Below are 19,623 nucleotides of genomic sequence, written 5' to 3' on the forward strand. Positions count from 1 at the left end.
CTGCGCGGCAGCTCCACCGCAATACTTGCCCGCCCATCTCGCGTGAAAACGCCGGCACGCACTCAATCTCATTTTGGTAGCAGCAAATCTTCTCCGGGGCCGTTGCACGCGGCATTCACAGCTATCGCTGCCAAACCTATTGCGATAAGCATCTGCGCCTATCTGTTTTACAGAGTGTGGTGCATAGTGCCATCGGTCGCGTACTGCACACTTTTAGTAGGTGATAATCTAAATGTGCCACTATTCCCAGCTGCAGGCGACGTAGTGCCGCAATTTCACTTCCAGGCCTCGCCACTTAGATTTTTGAGACTTTCCTTGCCAATTTAAAATTATAATTCCTACTCAAATCGGGAACAGCGTGCTGGATTCTATCCCTATAGATCATGGTCATTTCCATCAACGTCTCGCAACACATTCTGACCAGTTGTCAGACCCTTTTAGCTATTGTCGTTCATTAAGTATTCTAGGCAAGGAGCATTTCATGTCATTCAAAATGCAGTTTATTGAGCGATATTCCCATGCTTGCAGGAACCTCAAAATTTGGTTTTTCAAATCCTGGACTGGTAAAGCATGAGGGTCTATCTTTCGCTTGACTCTGCTGCTGTCGTGTTATTCATCATTCACAAGGAGTCGATTTTGTGATAATATAGAGGGAGTGCTGCTCAAGCCACAGGCAACATGCCAAAAGGAAAAGAATTTAAACAAAATTGTTACATTACCCTGGCCCTGATTTTACTGCAAGTGACACCTGTTAGCATGAGAGGAGACATAAAAAATGAAAAAGAAAATGTGTGTTGTCTTTAATAGATAAGAGGAAACATCGCTCACGACAATCTACATTCGCGACTGTTTCTTACAAGAACATTAGTACTAATACAAAGAATAAAGGACATAGGGAACAATTTTATTCAATTAATGTACGTTGTTCTAAACAACCATTTTGTGTGATTAAAAATGAAATTGCACACTTGTCAGCAAGAGAACCTAAAAGATAAAAGTAACACAGTGATCATGACAATCTACACGATTTGATAAATAAAATGATGTTAGCACCAACAACAACAATGCATGTCACTGGGTAGTCAGTGCATATGTTGTGTAATTGACGGTAATAAAAGTATGCCGTGGCAATTGGAGAATACTAGATACAATATCTCTTTGTACACTTCTCAGTGCCTTGTACTTCACGAGGACACCAAGATTAACACAGGTTTCTGCCAGTTTCTTGAATGACATGGCATCATCTGCAAAGAGAACGAGCTGTAATTAATAAAGTAGGTAAGAAAGAAAGGCAGGCAAAGTAAGTTGACTCTTTGAGGACCAGATAGAGTTAAACCCTGTTACTTTGAACTTCACGAAACCGAAAAAAAAAGAAAAATGTCAGAATTAACTGAATATCAAAGTATTGAGCTTATCGTGAGAACAATAAATAAAATCTTACTATGCCAACATGCTTCAATTTACTAAATCAGCAAATCCTGCTTATATTTTGTGTAAAAGCAATTTTCATCATCTCGTCACTGATTAGTGCTCACAGGTGCGAAGGCCTCACGACTTCCTAGGCTAATTAACAAGAACTTGATGACATTAAACAATGTATACACTTGCCAGAACCAGAGCAAGAGCGCGAATCATACGAGTTTCCAAAACAACAACGTTTTAGAGCAAATATACGAAGGAATGGCCACTTCAGATGAAAATGTGCGAGATACAGTGAGAATAAGCATAATCAATGAAAAAAATAAATATTTTGTGCAAACTTTTCCAGCAATGGAGGGCAAAGCAACAGGCAGAACACTGGAAGCAAGAATTGAATCCTGGGGTTTTATGTGCCAAAACCACAATTTGATTATGAGGCAGGCCGTAGTGGGGGGATCCGGATCAAGTTCACGGCATTTTAATGTTACCATTTTTTCATGTTTAGACACTGACCAGTAAGCTTTCCATTGCATTAAAAAAAAGGGGGGGGGGTACCATGAAAATTGGTACCCACCCTCCCCCTACGTCGTTATGAATGCATTACATCAGCAGTTAGATAGAATAGGGTAGGTCATCGCAGCGCATTAGCTCTATGTGCTCTCTGGTTAAACTATTAGTCACCAGATGTCCCTGCAGTGTTGGTGGGGTACAGCTCCCTGGTAACCAGGCATTCCGTAAGCCTTAATGTGTTTACGGGCAAGCTAAAGCTTTTCACTAACTTTGCAACATCATCACAATTTGTGCCACTGAACAAGAGCTATGCGCAACTAACCACTCGGGGCTTTTGGAAGACAGGAGGCACGGAGTAGCAGGGTAGAGGCGCTGCAGCAGCTCGGCAGGCAGCAGCTCATCGGCCAGGGCCCACAGCTTGTAGGGGTCCGCAGTGCCCAGGTACCTGCATAAATAACAGAAATCAGATCGTGAAGAGGTGATGTGGATGAAAAAGGTCTGCAGCCTTTTCACCTTATGCCGAAGAAAAAGCAGCAGACCGCTTCCACGCTATGCCGAAATGCAAACACCAAATGAGGCGGACACAGAGCGTCAGATGTATACGTAACGATGTCATAAGGACAAAGGCAATGTATGATGCTTGTCGAGGGAATAATGGCAATGACAGGTGCGCGCACATACAAGTGTGACACATATCTAACTACATTTAAGGACTGCATATTTCTCGTTAACAGTGGCACATACCGTATTTGCACGCAAATAATCAGACGGCACAAGTGATGCGAGGGGGAACTTTTGGTCTCTCAGAAAAAGAAAAAATATATATTAGCGATTATAACATGAAACAGTGCCACAAAGAAACGGCAAACAACACAAAAAGTGGATGCCCACCAAGTGCTCCATTCATTGTTACTGTGAGCTGCCAGTGCAAAATAGGCTCAAAGGACAAGAGCTTGCCCAATTTACTTATCGTCACTGCCGACGTCCGTCATGCTTGGCGAGAACGGCGACGCCGTCCATGCCCACTAAGGTTATTGGGAAGGCAGCGCTTCAGAAGTGCTCGCAACACAATCGAGCACAGCAAAGCTTGTCACGGATTGCACGATGATCCGCCGCATGACTGTGAAGACTGCTCGCCTGATGCATGACAGTGGCTACTGCAATGTTCAAGTTTGCAAATAGTACAGTGTAACTACATTGACGTGGATCCAATAGCTTCCTAAATGAGGAGAATGGCCCGAAATGCACAGTAGCGGTATGCACAGGAGGGCTCCGTATATGGTAGCATTGCAGTGGTGCCTTGTGCTTTAGGTTACCCCAGTTTGAAGCATGAAAAAAAGAAGTTATATTCATGTCATAAACCTGCATATGCCATCTAGAACGCTTTAACACCAAAAATTCAGAAAGAAAAAGGAGAAAAAAAAAAAGAAACTTGCAATATTTGTGCAAATATGGTACTCATTTTGGAGGATTGGCAAACACCCATTGGCACATACCGAATTGCTAAATCAGTGAAGATAAAGTAAATCAAGGAATCAGTTGAATATAATGTACCATTACATCAACCCTTTCAGTGCCAACTGACGAACTGATACGTTCTCCACTCTGTACATTCAGATGTGCGCAGTAGTGCAGTGATATGAAGTTGGCGAGCTCCGAGGTAGTTCTGCCATCTACTGTATATTCCTAGAAGCACATTTTTCTCATCTCTCTGGGTATGCTCAGGCTGGGTTTTTGTTAGCACGCTGCTTGTGGGCTGCCGTGCCCCCTTGTGGGTGTGGTTGCACCGTGCGTAAACTTTTCTACCCTGGCTGTGGCGGCGCATGGCCGTCAGCGCGACTGAGCACACATTGCAGCCTGCACACCCCGGTTTTAGAGGTAACCTGCTGCTGGTGCAAAGACGGCGCGAGCAGAGATGGTGGCGGCATCATGTGCACTGCTTACCACGCGTTTACGTTTAGTGCTGGAGGAGGTTGCACAATCTACGAGTTTTGGAGGCGTGTTGAAGCGAGAGGCAGACGAAACATTCGCTCCCCCCTGCTGGCGCTAGAGTTACCATACACGTGCTGCCAGAGGCAGACACATACAGTAACTCTAGGCGACACGATCAACCACGAGGGTGGAGTGGACGTGTTGGTAGCCTTGCTTCATATCGCTGATGTGATGTCGACAGGGCATGAAACCCTACCGTCTGCTGTTGACTCTTGAATTCGACAAAAGTATAGTTTTCTTGTTCAACTTTATTTTTTACGATTACCCAGTAATTCAGAAAATGTTCGGCCCCTTCTGTGTAAGAAAAGTTAATTAGCATAAAAGGACGAACTTCAATATAAAGGAATTTATATATAGTGAAGCAAAGTGCCGATTTTGCCAACTTTGTTACATTGAGCTTTGACTACACACTTGCCTTCAGTGACCCTCTAGAAAGATACCTGGAGAGAGAAGATTTGTTGTGATGCTGTGTCGGCATTACCCTGTAAAGACACCGGGTCATGTTACCCGCAAGGAAGCAGTAATGGTGCTTCTTTTCTCTATGCAACCTCTTTCTCCATCCCTCTCACCATTCTGTCCACAACTAATGACCAAGAAGGTGCCCGTGGCGAGGTGTGTGGTGTGGCTGCCTCCAAGTGCCGCATGCACAAATGTGCATGCCAATGTAGACAAGAAAGAGCACTGGTGAAAACATTTGAAACTTGCCACATACATCTTGAAACATTTCTAGCTGAACTTTCGGTACATATTTTAATAGTATGTTCAGTGTGTTTTATAGTAAAAAAAGAAAAAGTTGGCTGGACGTTTACGCTCGGTGTCAGCAAGTCGTGTAGTGGGTTCACTGTTTTCCGCAATCAGGCAATTTTTTCAAGCAATAGGTTCGTCCCGTGTGCGATGGACATGACACAGTTTACTTACATTCTCATAATTGAGATTTCTGTAAAAGTTCGCGTGTCGAGTCCACATGTTCCGTTAACGAGACAAAACTCGCTAAATAATTGAGAATTCTAAATCCGCTCAACAGCTGTACGCTTATAATTCTGAAGACACGAAAACTGTGGTGAAAATAAATTTTCAGTGGGCAGAAGTGGCGTCTGAAGGCTATACAGAGAAGGCGAGGAACTAGAATCGAGCTTCAGCAGGATCGAAGACGGTTTCTAACCTGTGGATGTACCAAACCACGTCCTCTTCCTCAACCCTGTCGTGGCCTACACGTTGGGCCATGGCTTCCAGTGACTCTCCCATATTCTTCAGAAAGTAGTCCTGCCTGCAAGAAGTGTGTGCAATGGCAGCGGCAGGCACATAAGCCGCTTGACCTCAGTGCACTACATTGATAAAAAAAAAAAACACACTGTTATGGGATGCAGAGCTGGCACGTGCCAAACAAAGGATGAGCTTGCAATGTTCCTTCCGATGTTGAAAGTGACAGCGCATCAACAGCAAACTCGTGGGAGCTGACGTATGGTGATGGACACACAAAGCATATCCACATGTTGTAACAACTGTCACAGGGGTGAGGGGCTAGCTGGTCACCCAGAGTTTGCACTGATATTGTCAGCACGAAATTGGAAACATACATGCTAAGAAAAACAAAATAGACGAGACGAGCACTTGGTCCAGATGTTTTTTTTTTTTCTTTATGGGTGTGTCTACAATTTTGCGCGGTGAATATGAGTGCGAGCTCTAGTGATGACTGTCAAAAGGGCTGGGAGGTTCTCCATCATCCAACACTACTACACCATTTGCATTTCATGTGCTTCGACCAATAAGGTAAGATCAAAGGGAATGAGGCCTCCATTCAGTCGTGACGGCACGCCAGTGGTAGTGAACGAGTTTAAAAAGATTAAACTAAACCGTGGGGTCTACGGTCCCAAAGCAACTCGCAGACTATGAGAGACGCCGTAATAGAGGGTTCTGCAATAATTTCAGCCATCTAAGGTTCTTCACAGTCTGCCTAAATCTAAGTACACAAGCAAATTTTGCATTCTTCCTTTATCAGGATGCCATTACCGGGGACCGAGAATCAAACCCTCAACGTCGTCCTCAGCAGCCAACCACTGTAGCCCACTGCAGCGGGTAACAAAACAAAATGGTTCAATGAGCACACGGCATTCTTGCAGAAAGTACCTGTTGGCTTCTCAAGCGGCTAGGTGTATGTCTGAATGTGTACATAAACTCGCTCTGAAGAACACCAGCTGATTCTCTTTTGTACACATTGAAACCCTAGCCCACTTGACAATGAGGTAAGTGGTGCTTGCAATAATCATCATTAGCCAATTTATGCCTAGCACAGAATATGAACGCCTTTCCCACTGACATCCAGTTATCTCTGTACTACGCTCGCCAATTTTCCAATTTCATCCTTTCATCTACCAAGTATCTGCCATCCTGAACTATGCTTTCTTTCCCTTGGCACCAAATCATTTGCTGTAGCAAACCTCCGGTTAGACGGTTATTCGCGTTACACATTCTTGCCGACTCCGCTGCTTTAGAACATCCAAAAAGTATAACCTCTATTCCACACTGCTATCTTTCCGTTTCTTAATGTCACACCTATTTTCATGTCTAATTCCCCATTTCAATGCTGCTTACCCTCCTCTCAGTTTACTCAATTTTTCAATTCTCCAGGTTTCAACTTAACACTGAAAAATGAACCTTGTACCAGTGTCGCGCTGGGACAAAAATGTCAATAAGTGCTTGATGCTGTAGAGCAGTAGTGACATAGTATTTCCCCCCTTTTTCTTTTCCGCGAAGAGAATGTCCTGGACCTTGAAACTCTGGAAAACATACTAGAAAGCCTGAGTGAACCCAAAGTAATTTACTATACCCTGCTTTTACAAAGCTGACAGGAAACGATCAAACCTTTGGGAAACAGGGATTTCGTAAAATTGAAGAATTAAAGAACTCCAAGGTTAAATGACCACTTTATTTCTAGCAAAAAGACATTTTGGCTTGCCTACGGTTCTTTAGTAAAGGTGTCATGCAGACCTCGTAGCTTGTGAGAGCAATGAGAGCCTGCTCCCCTCTTCCTTGAGATCCAGCAAATTGCTTGAAGAGGTTGATGGCGTCCATGACCTCGTAGCTGTCAGCCCGTGCTGTCTACATTTGCATCCATGACGTAAGCTTATGCCTCAGGAGTGAAGGAGAAAGATAGCTGACCCGAATCGACGCTGGAAAAGAACCATCAGCCATGGATTCACATGCCATGACCAGGTGCCGTCTTTATTTTCCTCTCATGCAGGCACGCGCAATCCAGATTCTAGGCACCTGCCCAAGGGAGGGCCTAGAGTGGAAATCGAAACCGGACTGAGGGCTGGCTATGCACTCCAGCACGGTTAGGCGGCGATGTGAGGCTTTCCATCACTGTCTCCATGAAAGCAGGCTGAAGGCAGTCCGAGTTGACTGTCTCTTCACGGCCGTTCTGCAGTAGGGTGGGGGTTTTCGGAGTGTGATAGAGGACGTGGAATGGTCCGTCATAAGCCGGGGTTAGCGGTGGTCGGACAGTGTCGCGGCACACAAAAACATGTGGTGAAGTGGCCAGGTCGGGGTGCAAAAATATTATATTGTGGCGGGAAGGACGAGGCAAAGTGGGTCGGAGGTCTTTAACACAGACCAGGAGGCAATGTAGGAATGCTTGTGGCTGGGCTGGTAGTTGCGTTGATGTAAAGTCTCGAGAGATGCAGAGAACTAGCACACACCAGCTCTGCTGCTGGACACTGTAGGCTTGCCCGGAGGACGGCCGTAAACTCTGGAGCACAAGGGGCAAGGCGTCAACCTAGTTGGCGCAATTGAGGCAGGTAGCCAGGGCGGCTTTCAGTTGTCGGTGAAGATGTTCTCACCATGCTGGTGGCACCGGCATGATACGCAGTGGTACGGCAATGTCTGGCACCGAGAATGCGATTAAGGCAAGCAAACAGGGAGGACTCAAATTGGAGTTCGTGGTCTGCTGTCACGGTGCCAGCACCAGGCGACGTCTTTATTTGCCTCTCGTGTGTGTGTGTGCACTATCCGGATTCTAGGCGCCGCCCAAGGGAGGGCATCAGCACGTGCCGTCTACATTTGCGTCCACGATGTCATCTTCTGGCACTTGTTCTGCATTGGCAGCAAGGTTTGCAAGGCCCTCGTCATCCAAATTTTCTGTTGCGTCTGCGTCTAGACTGGCATTGGCACTTATGTAGTTGGTGATGTTGGCAGAACAAGTGCAGTAGGGTTTCACTACAGAATCCCAACACTGTTGTGACTTGCTGCTGCCATAGACTGCACGTTTTCACAGCCACAGGATAGTGTAATCACAGCCATAATTGCTTCCAGGAGTGCACAAGTGCTTTATCACACGCCTTTGCACACACATTTGTATGGCACGTGTATGAAATGTACCTCTGCAATCCATTTAAGTGAGCAAAAATGGGCTGATTTGAAATGTGGCTGTGTTCTCGTTTCTTTTTGCCATGTGCAAGAAGGACTACCTATGGCATTTTTTTAGTTTTTCTGCCTCTTTTCTTCGAGGTTGTTTCATAAGATTGGGAGATGGTAAATTTTCTTCTGTAACACTGATACATATACCCAATGGTATATACGTACATATGCATATGCATATGTATATGCATATATGCATATACGGACATCATGATCATGACAAAAGTGAGAAATTAATAAAATCTAGGTTCAAGTATGATACCTTATTCTATGAACCAGTTTTGGCTTCGTCTACCAGGAGTTATGTGTCATGACGCAGATGATGCTGACGTGGCAGCTGGACATTGTGACCTTGCTCTGGCTCGCTTGACTGCTATGATCAGTACGAGCTGGAAGGAGTGCCAAAATGTCATAATGTCCTGCTCCCACCTCACCACCTTTAGTGTCACGACAAATTTGGCTCCTGGTAAACAAAACTGAAACTAGAAAATCTATTAGAGTAAATTACCTAGCGAGCTTTAAAACTTGCCAACATTTTTTTCCAGGGTTTGAGGATCGGGACTTTCATTGAAAAGAATAATGTTGGAAATGTCATGCAAGTACTCCTTCGAAGTTTAATGCTATCGTGTACTGCAGTGTCCTACGAACGTGCTTAACGGCACTAGAACTTAATATCACTGGTATAAGGATGGCTATAAAGGGCAGCGAGCAGCCCCCCTTACCCCTCCCTCCATTGACCCACTCCTACAACCGTGGAGTGCCAAGCAATAGAGTGCCCACCTGTGCACTCAATGAAAACAGAGAACCATGCTCTGCCCACCAAACAGAAAAATCCTGGTGCTGCCCCTGTACTTGCATCGTAGTGTGTTCCCACAACATATTCAGCTGTCAAATGCATACTCTCACTAGCAATGCTAGCAGTTACGAGTGCACATGAAAAGTCCACTTCTTATTTTACATAAAAAATAACTCTGCAAATATATACATGCCTATTAATGCTTTTAGTGGTATTCCTGGAGCTCTTTACCCACTATCTGGTTCTTTCTGGTGATACCACATTTGGCAAACAAACTTACTGCATTTTCTGCAGCTATCATAGCAAAGCTTTATGTATTAGAAATGCATGTTTAACAGCAACTTTATATATGATGGCATTAACTTTACCACTGTGTGGCATAGGTATTAATCTTAATAAAGGCACATAGTAATTCCAATTTTGTCACACGAGTTACTGCCCGCATTCATGGGGCATGGTATAGAATACGTGTTTAAAATCTTTAGTGCGACTTCAAAGAGTGAGTTATAAGCTGCAACCAATATATAGGCCACATTTGTTAATTGCAGCGTCTTGCATTATGCAGCTATGAGACTACTATGTTCGTAAGTAACAGAATACAAACTTCTTCCTAAGTGTTACCTTGTTTTATTTTCATACAGGAAATATGCAGCATGGCTCGAATGATAATGTTAACTTGCTCAAACATTTATGGCAATAGATCATTTTTTAGATCAATAGAAATTTGGAACATGATACCCATACAGAATAAAATAGCACAAAACTTCAAGCTAGATTGAGTGAAGTTATGCTTTGGGTTCGAGAAACCTGCCAATTTAGGATGTCTGATGATAAGGCTTTAACTCATGTTAAATTTATGCTGAATTTATTTTGTTGACACCTGTGTTTTGTACATATTACTCTATCTTGTATTGGACTGACAGCTAGTCACATGAGGCTATTGGTCCAAGTATTTATTAGTATTATTTCTGCATTGTTCAAAATAATGCTACATTAATTGATTGATTGGTCAGGATGGGCTTTAGAGCCAGTTATGTCATGTAATGTGCACCTGCAACAAGGCAGTTCTCGAAAGTAGCTTTTTTTTTTCTTTCTTAGTATCACAGAGTGGGACAAGCTCGCAACTGGCATTGTACCAGTAACCACTACAAACACAGATTCCACTAGAGTTGAATGACTTTTTGCCTGAAGTTGGGTAAAAGTATTTACTTTAAAAAGCTTCTGTACATTTTCGATGTTGCCAAGTGTCGAGCTTGTGCGCATCTTATCCTTGTGCCTGCTTTGCTATACTGTACATATGAAGTTTATTATTGGTATTTACATATAGCATTATTAGCTTTTTACTTATCTCACTGTTTGCCTAATCAAGCCGTGCATGGATTAATTTTATTCTTGTTCCGTCCCTGCAGTAACTTCCTTGAGAATGGTGGTCTGAGAATAGTTGATAGTTTTACAAGTAACTGACTATTGCTTCCTGTAGAAGTGGTTTGTGTTTTGCATTGTACTGCTATTGTTTTTTTTCCTCCACCGACAGATACCAGGTACACTGGCCTCTACAGGTGCAGCTGGCAGCTTATAATGTAAATAAAAAAAATAAAAAATAAAAATAGCCGTAATCTGAAGATACTTGCCACTGGTAGATGGTTTCCCAGGCTCTCTTTGTCACTCGAACTCCTGGAAGGTATGCCTGCACCCTCCTTCGGGCGTCTTTTTGCCAGTGGTCCAGACTGCAAGGAATTGTGCCTATCACACCTTATGCAGCAGAAGCAAGAACTTTCCAGTACTAACCCTTACACTGAAATCGCACCAATATTAGAGAGCATTCAGATTTCGCTACCATGCCTGCAATAGGAGAGTGTACAAAGTCTATATGCAGAGGCATTCCTTGGTAGATTTTTGCACAAGCTGATTACTTCTTAAAAAGGTATCTGCATAATTAGGTACTAAGCACAAGAACACAAAATATCAGCAGTGTAATCATCCAAAACTTCTTTTATTTATTTTGTTTGAGTTAATTTTACCGATGTTTACCTTGTATTCTCTTAGCCCCTCCCCTCTATAATGTATTATGTACCTCGAGGGTAAAATAAATTAATGAAATAAATGAAAACTGGCACACACTTCAATCTGTATAAAACAAAGCTTCATTTGACTCTTCTGCCAACTTTGCGTGGCTAGCTATCTGGCCAACTAAAGCGGGCTGTTCCCGGAGACTGTGTAACCAAAGATAAGCTGACCCTTGTTATAGCACAATAATAAAAAAAAATTAAATTCTAGGGTTTTACCTGCCAAAAATACTATCAGATTGTGAGGCCCGTAGTGGAGGGGGGACTCCGGAATAATTTTGAGACACTGGTTCTTTAACGTACAATTAATTCTAACTGCACTAGTGTTTTGACATTTTGCTCTTGTCGAAATGTGGCCATTGTGGCCTGCATTGAAGCCATGACCTCGAAATCAGCAGCGCAACGCCATAGCCACTGCTCTACTGCGGCGTATGAGTGCAGATCGATCAAAGGTGGCGACATTGGTGGGCCAACCACGATACTGGTATGCAATACATGCCTTCTCAATGGTTTCAATGTGTTTTGTAATGTGGGACAATCCTGGGGTCAGTGTTGTGTTACGGCAACCCCGCACCTCATAGCCATTAGTCGATACAGCTAACCAATGAGTGTCCTTAGCAGCATATCTCAGCAGGTCTATGAGGAAGCTATCAATTGACCTTGATAATCATCCTGGGGCTGCAGAGTTATTTTGACCACCTATCCATTAACAAGTATCCAAAGTATGGCGTAACAGCCATTTTGCATTTTGCCTCCGACTGAAATGCGGCTTGGAGTCGAACCCTGAACTTTATAGTCGAGCGTCCACCTCGACTGCAGGAGGATGTGGGTTCAACACTACGCTGCTGCAGGGTTACCCACCGTATGGGTATGCAAAGTACCTCTATGGGTATGGGCATTCCTCAGCTTGACATTCAGCTTTGTCTAGGGGTGAACGGTCCTGGAATAAGAGCCTGTACCATGCAAATCCTGACGAATATTTCTTACTGCTTTTATCTGTGTTGTGCTGTTTTTGCAATGAATTAGCTGCTGCAATTTTTTGTGGTCTCTGTGGAGAAGCACTGACACTACATGCCTGCAGGTAATGAACTATGAAGAACACTTGTGAGCACGCCATCTTAAATAGTTCAACTGTCCTTAGAGCATCATACTCCAAATATAAGCTAAGCAAGAACTCACCCCTCAGTCTCTTGGCCTGGTTCCTGGTCTTGGCTGGACTGTCCGCTAAACCAAAGTCTGTCCTTGTCCCAAGGAAGAGTGAAATCGTCGCCACTGCTCACGTCGGATGAATCGTCATCCTCTGTTTGATGAGCATCGGTTGGCCACTCGGTATCCGACACCCAGTGCAGGGACTTGATGTCATCATCTGATCTTTCAAGTTCAGCTACCTTAGCATGTTCACGCAGCGCGCCAAACGTTGCCTCGTACCAATGAAAACCTAACTTTCCAGCATGGCCTCCTTCTGGCAAGGTACAAACAGGGATAGGAGACAGGGGCAGGGAAGCATCCACCTCGTCTCTTGAGCTTGGCGACGTGGTGCGATGGGAGGATTCCGTGTCCTCAAGAACAAAAACTGGCTCATGACCAAACTTCCGTTTTGGATAGCGGCGAGGCCTAGCACGCAACTTCTCCCTGTCCATCTTGTGGCGGAGCGGTTGAGGAGGCTGGCTTGTGGTTCCAGCTGCACTTTCAGAAATGGATCTGCCTGCCCGAGGATTTGCTCTGCCGCCTGCTTGGTTTCTGGACCTCAGAGTGAAACTGAGAGAGCCACTCAATGTGTGCTCTTCATTGGAAGTGTGGCCGCTTGTCTGGACATCCTGCCGAACTTGCTTAGAGGCAACACCCCAAAAAGACTGCTCTTCCTGTGAACTTGATCGCGTCAGGATGGTTTTGGCTCTACTTGAGCTTGGGGCTGCCTCAGCATTAGAAGCCTCTGACGAAGGCTGTTTTTTGGATTTCCTTTTCTCTGTCGGTGGCTGAGCTGAAGTACTCTCCCCCTTTTCGGAGGGCTCATGATGATGATGAGCTTCCGCAGTTTTTTTCCGCTTGGCATTCCTCTCACAAACTGGTCTGCTTGCCTCCGCATCCCTGAGGCTTGAGATTTCACCTGCGCCTTCAGGAACCAGTCTGCCTGCCTGAGGATTTGCTCTGCCATATGCTTTGTTTCTGGACCTGAGACTGCGACTGTTAGAGTTATCCAATGTGTGCTGTTCATTTGAGGCGTGGCCACTTGTCTGAACATCCTGCTGAACTTGCTTAGAGGCAACACCCCAAAAAGACTGCTCTTCCTGTGAACTTGATCGCGTCAGGATGGTTTTGGTTCTACTTGAGCTTGGGACTGCCTCAGCATTAGAAGCCTCTGATGAAGGCCACTTTTTTTTAGATTTCTTTCTCTCTGTTGGTGGCCGATCTGAAGTACTCTCTCCCTTTTCGGAGGGCTCATGATGACGAAGAGCTTGCGCAGTTTTTTTCCTCTTGGCATTCCTCTCACAAACTGGTCTGCTTGTCTCTGTATCCCTGAGGCTTAAGATTCCACCTGCGCCTTCAGGAGCTGGTCTGCCTGCCTGAGGATTTGCTCTGCCATATGCTTGGTTTCTGGACCTGAGACTGCGACTGTTAGAGTTATCCAACATGTGCTGTTCTTTTGAGGCGTGGCCACTTGTCTGAACATCCTGCCGAACTTGCTTAGAGGCAACACCCCTAAGAGACTGCTCTTCCTGTGAACTTGATCGCGTCAGGATGGTTTTGGCTTTGCTTGAGCTTGGGACTGCCTCAGCATTAGAAGCCTTTGATAAAGGCCGCTTACCTTTCGATTTCTTTCTCTCTATCGGAGGCTGAGCTGAAGCACCCTCTCCCTCTTCAGAGGACTCATGATGAGGAAGTGCTTGTGCAGTTCTTTTCCTCTCCCTGTTTCTCTCACAAACCAGAGTGCTCGTCTCTGCGTCACCTAGGCTTGTTTGAAGTGTAGACTTCTGACTGTCCGTTTGCACATTGTCCGATATCTGCTGGCGTTTCAATGCACAAGCATTTGTCTGAACGTCCTGCCTGCTTTCCTTAAATGTGTTGCTCCCGAGAGCCTCCTTTTCAGATGAAGGCTTCTTCCTGGTGCCAAGTCGATTCGAACTCCGGACTGCCTTGGAACCAGAAGTCGCTGGTGAAAGCTTTTTACGAGTCTTTCTCTTTTCTGTGGGGGGCACCAAGTTGGTCTTAGTGCTTTGGCTGGGATCAAAGTGTGCTGGTGGAGTGATTCCCGTATCTCTGCTTTTATTGATCGGACTGCCTTCTGGCATTTGCACTTTCTTTCCCTGCCGATTAGACCGAGTGGTCTTGGTAACCACACTACCTAGCAAGTCCTGCTGATCAGAGTCCTGTTGAACAGAATGTTCACCTGTGTGAAAATTCTGTTGTATTCCCCCAGAAATTGTGCTTGTTACGGCCTTCTGCCTTCGCGACCGCGACCTGGTGACACGCTGTCCATTTGCCCCTGGTGCCATTACAGAAATGAAATCTGCAGAAAGATTCTTCTCTTTTCCGTCAGGTTTCCTGCAATTCAAACATGTTGTACAGTTGCAAAATACAGCTGTAACTGGTTGTAAGATATGTCCGAGCTTTATATTTTTATTACATTCGGGTGATAAAAACCTGCCGTTCAATGGGGAAATCCGGGGGTTTCATTAATTGTCTGGCAGGCAGACGAACTCGTGTCTACAAATCCTCATTGTCATGCAATGCGAATACACTTAAAAGAACCCACATTAACAAAGAACAAATAGTGACAGGTTTGGCTATCCCTTCATTGTTTCATTCTCTGCACTTTTCTTAACAAAGAAAAAACACACACAAGGTTGTGCACAAAGCCATGTTTTGCAGGAGTTGTGGTGTTATTACTTATCTCGTAAGTCCTTGTTGACGTAGATTATCACATGCACTGGAAGCATTTCCATGCCTATCCTAGACCTGTCAGGCCCTTCGCCCTTGTCTGTTGCCGTCCTGTTTTAATGATTCCCAATACATATATGCTCTTGCAGCAAAATTAATGGAATGCCCACCAGACAAACCAGCTACATTTATATGAGCGTAACACAGTTAGGCAAACATCTTCTAAACGCCACGCCTGTCGTATGCAACACAGCGCCACATATGCACTGCGTTAATTTGCTTCCTTGCACATTACCACCATTTAAAGGTATACGACGTGCGGGAAATTGGAGGTAATTTGTAGGAGCTAATCTATTACATTCGCATATTAACAATATGATGTATCCTGGCCCCATGTACACAAAAGGTGGGCAGCGTTCATGACATTAGTTTTGTAGTACCTCCATTATTATTAGTCTTGACAAAAGGAAAAATTTCGGGAAGAAATTAGGTTTAACGCAATGTTCATAAATTCTGTTTGGGGTGCAAAATAAAATACAGGATTTCACCCGAACATGAAGGACTGACCATATGATACACAACAATTTCTGCTTATTAAATTGCAACCACGTGATTCTTTAGAAAAGTTAGGTTTGTTTGGACACTTGAGGCATCAACAAACTTTGTATAATTTTTTTCAGAAGGAACAGAAGTATGGCAAGGGACAGGGAGGGGTGCCCACCGAGTTTGTCCCCCCCCTGCCTCCAACATTTTTATGTACAGGGGATACCTGAAATAAAACGACATGTAACAACACCTGCCTGCCTTGCCCTCTTCCCCCCTTCTCCTGGTTAAGAGCTTCAGGTGGCTGCTGAAGCTTTGGGGACGGAAGTAGATGTGTAATGAGTTAGGGGTGCATACGGAGTACCACATTTGCCCGATTCTAAGGCAGCGTGCGCCTGGTGGGCCCAAACTGCCTATTTCTCCTCGCCCGTATTTATCCTCACACCTCAGGCCCTCTTATCCCTTTCTTCTCCTCTATGTAGAGGGTGCTACGCACTATGAATTCTATATATGTGGTTGTCGAATAAAGGTGTGAGGCATTCGTTCGGTCAAATCGGCTCCGAGTCACTTGGGTAGATGCGGCTAGCATCTGTCAGCACCCTACATCGTACATGGTGTCAGATGTGGGATGTGAACCCACGCCCGGAAAACCTTTAGGCTTGACTTCAGCATCGGAATATTTTCAGAGAGAAATGGCTCGAATTCTGGAGGGGCAACTGAACGTCGTCAACATGATAGACGACATCCTGGTTTCTGGCAAAGATCGAGAAGAGCACGACAAGCGACTTGTGGAAGTACTTGAACGTCTGAAGACAGCCGGAGTTAAACATAAGTCAAAATGCTGCTTTGGTCAAGAAAAAGAGTTTCTGGGTGTGGTAATCGACGCCAACGGTATCTCGCCAAGTCGCAGCAAACTCGAAGCGCTGTGCAACTTGGAGCCACCCAATGACGTTGCTGGGGTTAGGAGATTACTCGGCATGGCTAACCATACTGGTCGCTTCCTGCCCAACCTTTCGCAAGCAACCGCCCCTATTCGCGCCTTGCTAGGTGAGCAAAATGCATGGCAATGGGGACTGCTTCAAGAGACCGCTTTTAATCGGGTAAAAGCGATGCTCACCTTGGACCTGTGCGTCGCTAAGTATCATCCTGGTCATAATACCACTGTCTCATGTGATGCGAGATCATATGGATAGGGCCCGGTTCTTCTGCAGGAACAACCATCGGGCGAGCGACGCACAGTAGCGTTCGCATCCAGGTCGCTTACTGAAGCGGAACAGCGCTACAGCCAAACAGAGAAAGAAGCACTGGCGGTAGCATGGTCAGTGTACCGTCTTGACCAATACGTGAGTGGCCCAAATTTCACGGTAGAAACCGATCACCAGCCGCTGGTAACGCTACTTGGAAACGCTGACTTCGACATGATGCCGCCACGTATTCAAAGGTTTCGCATCAAACTTATGCGCTACCAGTTTAGCTTGGTCTTCATTCGTGGCAAACTAGCCACTGCGGATACTCTTTCAAGTGCTCTGGATGAGAAGCCGTCGATCAGTCCGGTGAACGTGGTAGAGGAGTTTGTTGAATTTCAAGTTGCTACGGTCACAGACACGAAGCTGCTTACTGTAGGTGATGTTCGCAGGCACCAAGAACTAGACTGGGAATGCAACCAGCTCGTCAAATACTGCACTCAAGGCTGGCCTCGCAGAGAAAGGCTTCCAGAACACCTCAAGAAGTACTGGAGCCATCAAGGTGATCTCTCTTTGTGCAACGGCATCCTGTTAAAAGCTAATCGCTTTGTCATCCCGGCTTTGCTGCAAAAGGATATGCTCGAACTTATCCATGAAGGCCACCAGGGAATTAACTAATGCCGCCTAAGGGCCCAGGATTCCGTGTGGTGGTACGGACTTTCGCAGCAAATACGGGACAGAGTCACTCGCTGCAGACAGTGTGCAGTCACAAGAGCGCAAAGAAATGAGCCATTGGTGGTAATGAACACTCCAGAACAGCCGTGGTAAGAAGTAGGAATGACCTTGTTTAGTTACAAGGGACACAAATATCTACTAATAGTTATCGTTCTCACTACCCTGAAGTTATCTACATGCGAAGCACGAATTCTGAGGCGGTCATCAATGCAGTCAAAAGCATTTTTGCTCGTTTTGGTATACCTGCAGTAGTACGAAGTGATAATGGTCCACCATTTGCTTCACATGCCTTTGCAGCTTTTGTGAAGTGCTATGGCTTCCAACACATCACCTCAAGTTCAAACTACCCGCAGTCAAATGGGGAAGTGGAAACGATGGTGCGTACGATCAAACAATTGTTTGCGAAAGCAGAGAATCCTTTTCTGGCTCTTCTGTCGTACAGAGACACTGCAGGCATCACAGGGTTCAGCCCAGCGCAGCTACTGTTGGGTTGCAGCTTGCGAACCACTGCAGGCTTCCCAAGACAGTGGACCGCCTGGAACCGAAGTGGCTTGTGCCAGACGATGTCAAGTGCCAAGACGAAGAGGTGAGAAGGCAGCAGAAGAGCGTCTTCCAGCCCCGTCATGCCGCGACCGTCCTTCTTCCACTGCATCCAGGAGATAGGGTGTGGGTTCGAGACATCAAGGATACGGTGTGTATTCTCAGCCCAGCCTCCAAACACCACTCGTACGTCCTGGAAACACCAAACGCGGTGCTTGTGCGCAATAGGATACATCTAGTGCCCTATTCAGACACAACGACGAGCCAGCTCAACGAGCCAGCTCGGAGTGAAAACCGCGAGGAACACCAAGAGCAGACCACGGTAACCGACACCACGGCAACACAAGTCTCTAATGATTGTGGAGTGATAGTCACCAGGTTTGGACATCGAGTCAAGACTCCAAGAAGATTGACTTGTGAAGTGTTTGGCGTTTCTTGTGTGCATATCTCGGGGGAGAGATGTAGAGGGCGCTACGAGCCATGCCTTTTATATATGTGGTTGTCAAATAAAGGTGCGAGGGATTCGATCCGTCAACTCGGCTCAGTCACTTGGGTAGACGCGGCTAGTCTCTCTCAACACCCTGCATCATACACTCTACTCTCCATTGCGGCGCGGGGTAGGCAGGGTAACGCGCGACACAGGCTTGCGGCTTTTGTGCTCCTTTCGGCAGCGTCGTCTTTTGGTCTCGTTGGCGTTTCAAAACGATTACAGCGCGGCCACAGCCATGCTCAGCGCGCTACTACGCGCACCTATCAATCAATACAATGTGCCAATCAACGCGTACAGGCACACTGTATTATGTAACACCAACAAGCCAAACAGGCGGGTAGCGCGCACTGAGTCTGGCTGTGGCCGCGCTGGAATCATTCTGGTAGGCCGACGAGACCTGGTCGACGCCACCGGAAGGAGCACAAAAAGGCGTAAACAACCATGCAACACTCACTGGCACATTACATTATGCAACGTCAACGAGCTTTACAGGCGCGCGTAGTAGCGCGCTGAGCCTGGCTGTGGCAGCGCTACAATCATGCTGGAATGCCAACGAGATCGAAAGTCGACGCACCCCCCACGTCACGGGTATAGTGGCACTGTCAGTGTCGGCTAGCGCTACAAATTGACTTCACACATCGTTCACAGCTCAGCACATCGCTGAAAATGCGCCATACAAGCCAAGGACGGGGGTACTTTACATTAAGTATAAGAGTTGATTTCATAAAGGCAAGACGCGTACGAAGGGCAATATCCACTTTTGCATAGCAAGAACTCACCTTACACCTTACGGATAATTCTGGGCCCAGTACAGCTGCAGAACCCATTCAGTTTTGGTCAGCATTAGCCCGTAAAATTCTAAAAAGCTTGTGGCGAAATGGTTTTTGTTGCTGGAGGCGTCCCCGCGTCTCTCAGACTTTCAGTTCGCATAGGGCGCCACACACAATAAACAAAAACCAAAAGCAAAAACGCATGCAAAAACAACGCAAAAAAAATAACGCTTGTTTGATTCATTGTTGCCGTTGGCATTTCGTCCAGCCGCTAAGGATGACA

General features: G+C 45.7%; 1 protein-coding gene across 3 annotated transcripts; it reads right to left on the minus strand.

The window, feature by feature from the left end:
* Nucleotides 1–883: 883 nt before the first annotated feature.
* LOC142590254 (uncharacterized) lies at nucleotides 884–19,521 on the minus strand. Of its 3 annotated transcripts, none has more exons than XM_075702194.1 (6): nucleotides 19,350–19,521; nucleotides 12,379–14,742; nucleotides 10,761–10,860; nucleotides 5,084–5,184; nucleotides 2,252–2,374; nucleotides 884–1,244 (listed from the first exon to the last, which is right to left on the minus strand). In XM_075702194.1, coding segments are annotated over exons 2-6 (2,640 nt in total). In that variant the 5' UTR covers nucleotides 14,694–14,742; nucleotides 19,350–19,521; the 3' UTR covers nucleotides 884–1,243. The 3 variants fall into 3 exon arrangements, with proteins under 3 accessions (XP_075558309.1, XP_075558310.1, XP_075558311.1); XM_075702195.1 differs by lacking the exon at nucleotides 19,350–19,521 and adding an exon at nucleotides 16,739–18,404; XM_075702196.1 differs by lacking the exon at nucleotides 5,084–5,184 and having other exon boundaries at nucleotides 10,765–10,860.
* Between the last annotated feature and the right edge of the window lie 102 nt (nucleotides 19,522–19,623).

This window comes from Dermacentor variabilis, chromosome 8 (genome assembly GCF_050947875.1).
Source record: "Dermacentor variabilis isolate Ectoservices chromosome 8, ASM5094787v1, whole genome shotgun sequence".
NCBI classification, from domain to species: Eukaryota; Metazoa; Arthropoda; class Arachnida; order Ixodida; family Ixodidae; genus Dermacentor; species Dermacentor variabilis.

What these genes read in the sequence shown, in the direction of transcription:
- LOC142590254 (XM_075702194.1), bottom strand. Translation starts at nt 14,693, where the DNA reads ATGGCACCAGGGGCAAATGGACAGCGTGTCACCAGGTCGCGGTCGCGA. An exon ending in CCAGGCCAAGAGACTGAGGG is followed by an intron (nt 10,861 to 12,378) that starts GTGAGTTCTTGC and finishes AATTCCTTGCAG; the next exon opens with TCTGGACCACTGGCAAAAAG. An exon ending in GTGGTTTGGTACATCCACAG is followed by an intron (nt 2,375 to 5,083) that starts GTTAGAAACCGT and finishes TTATTTATGCAG; the next exon opens with GTACCTGGGCACTGCGGACC.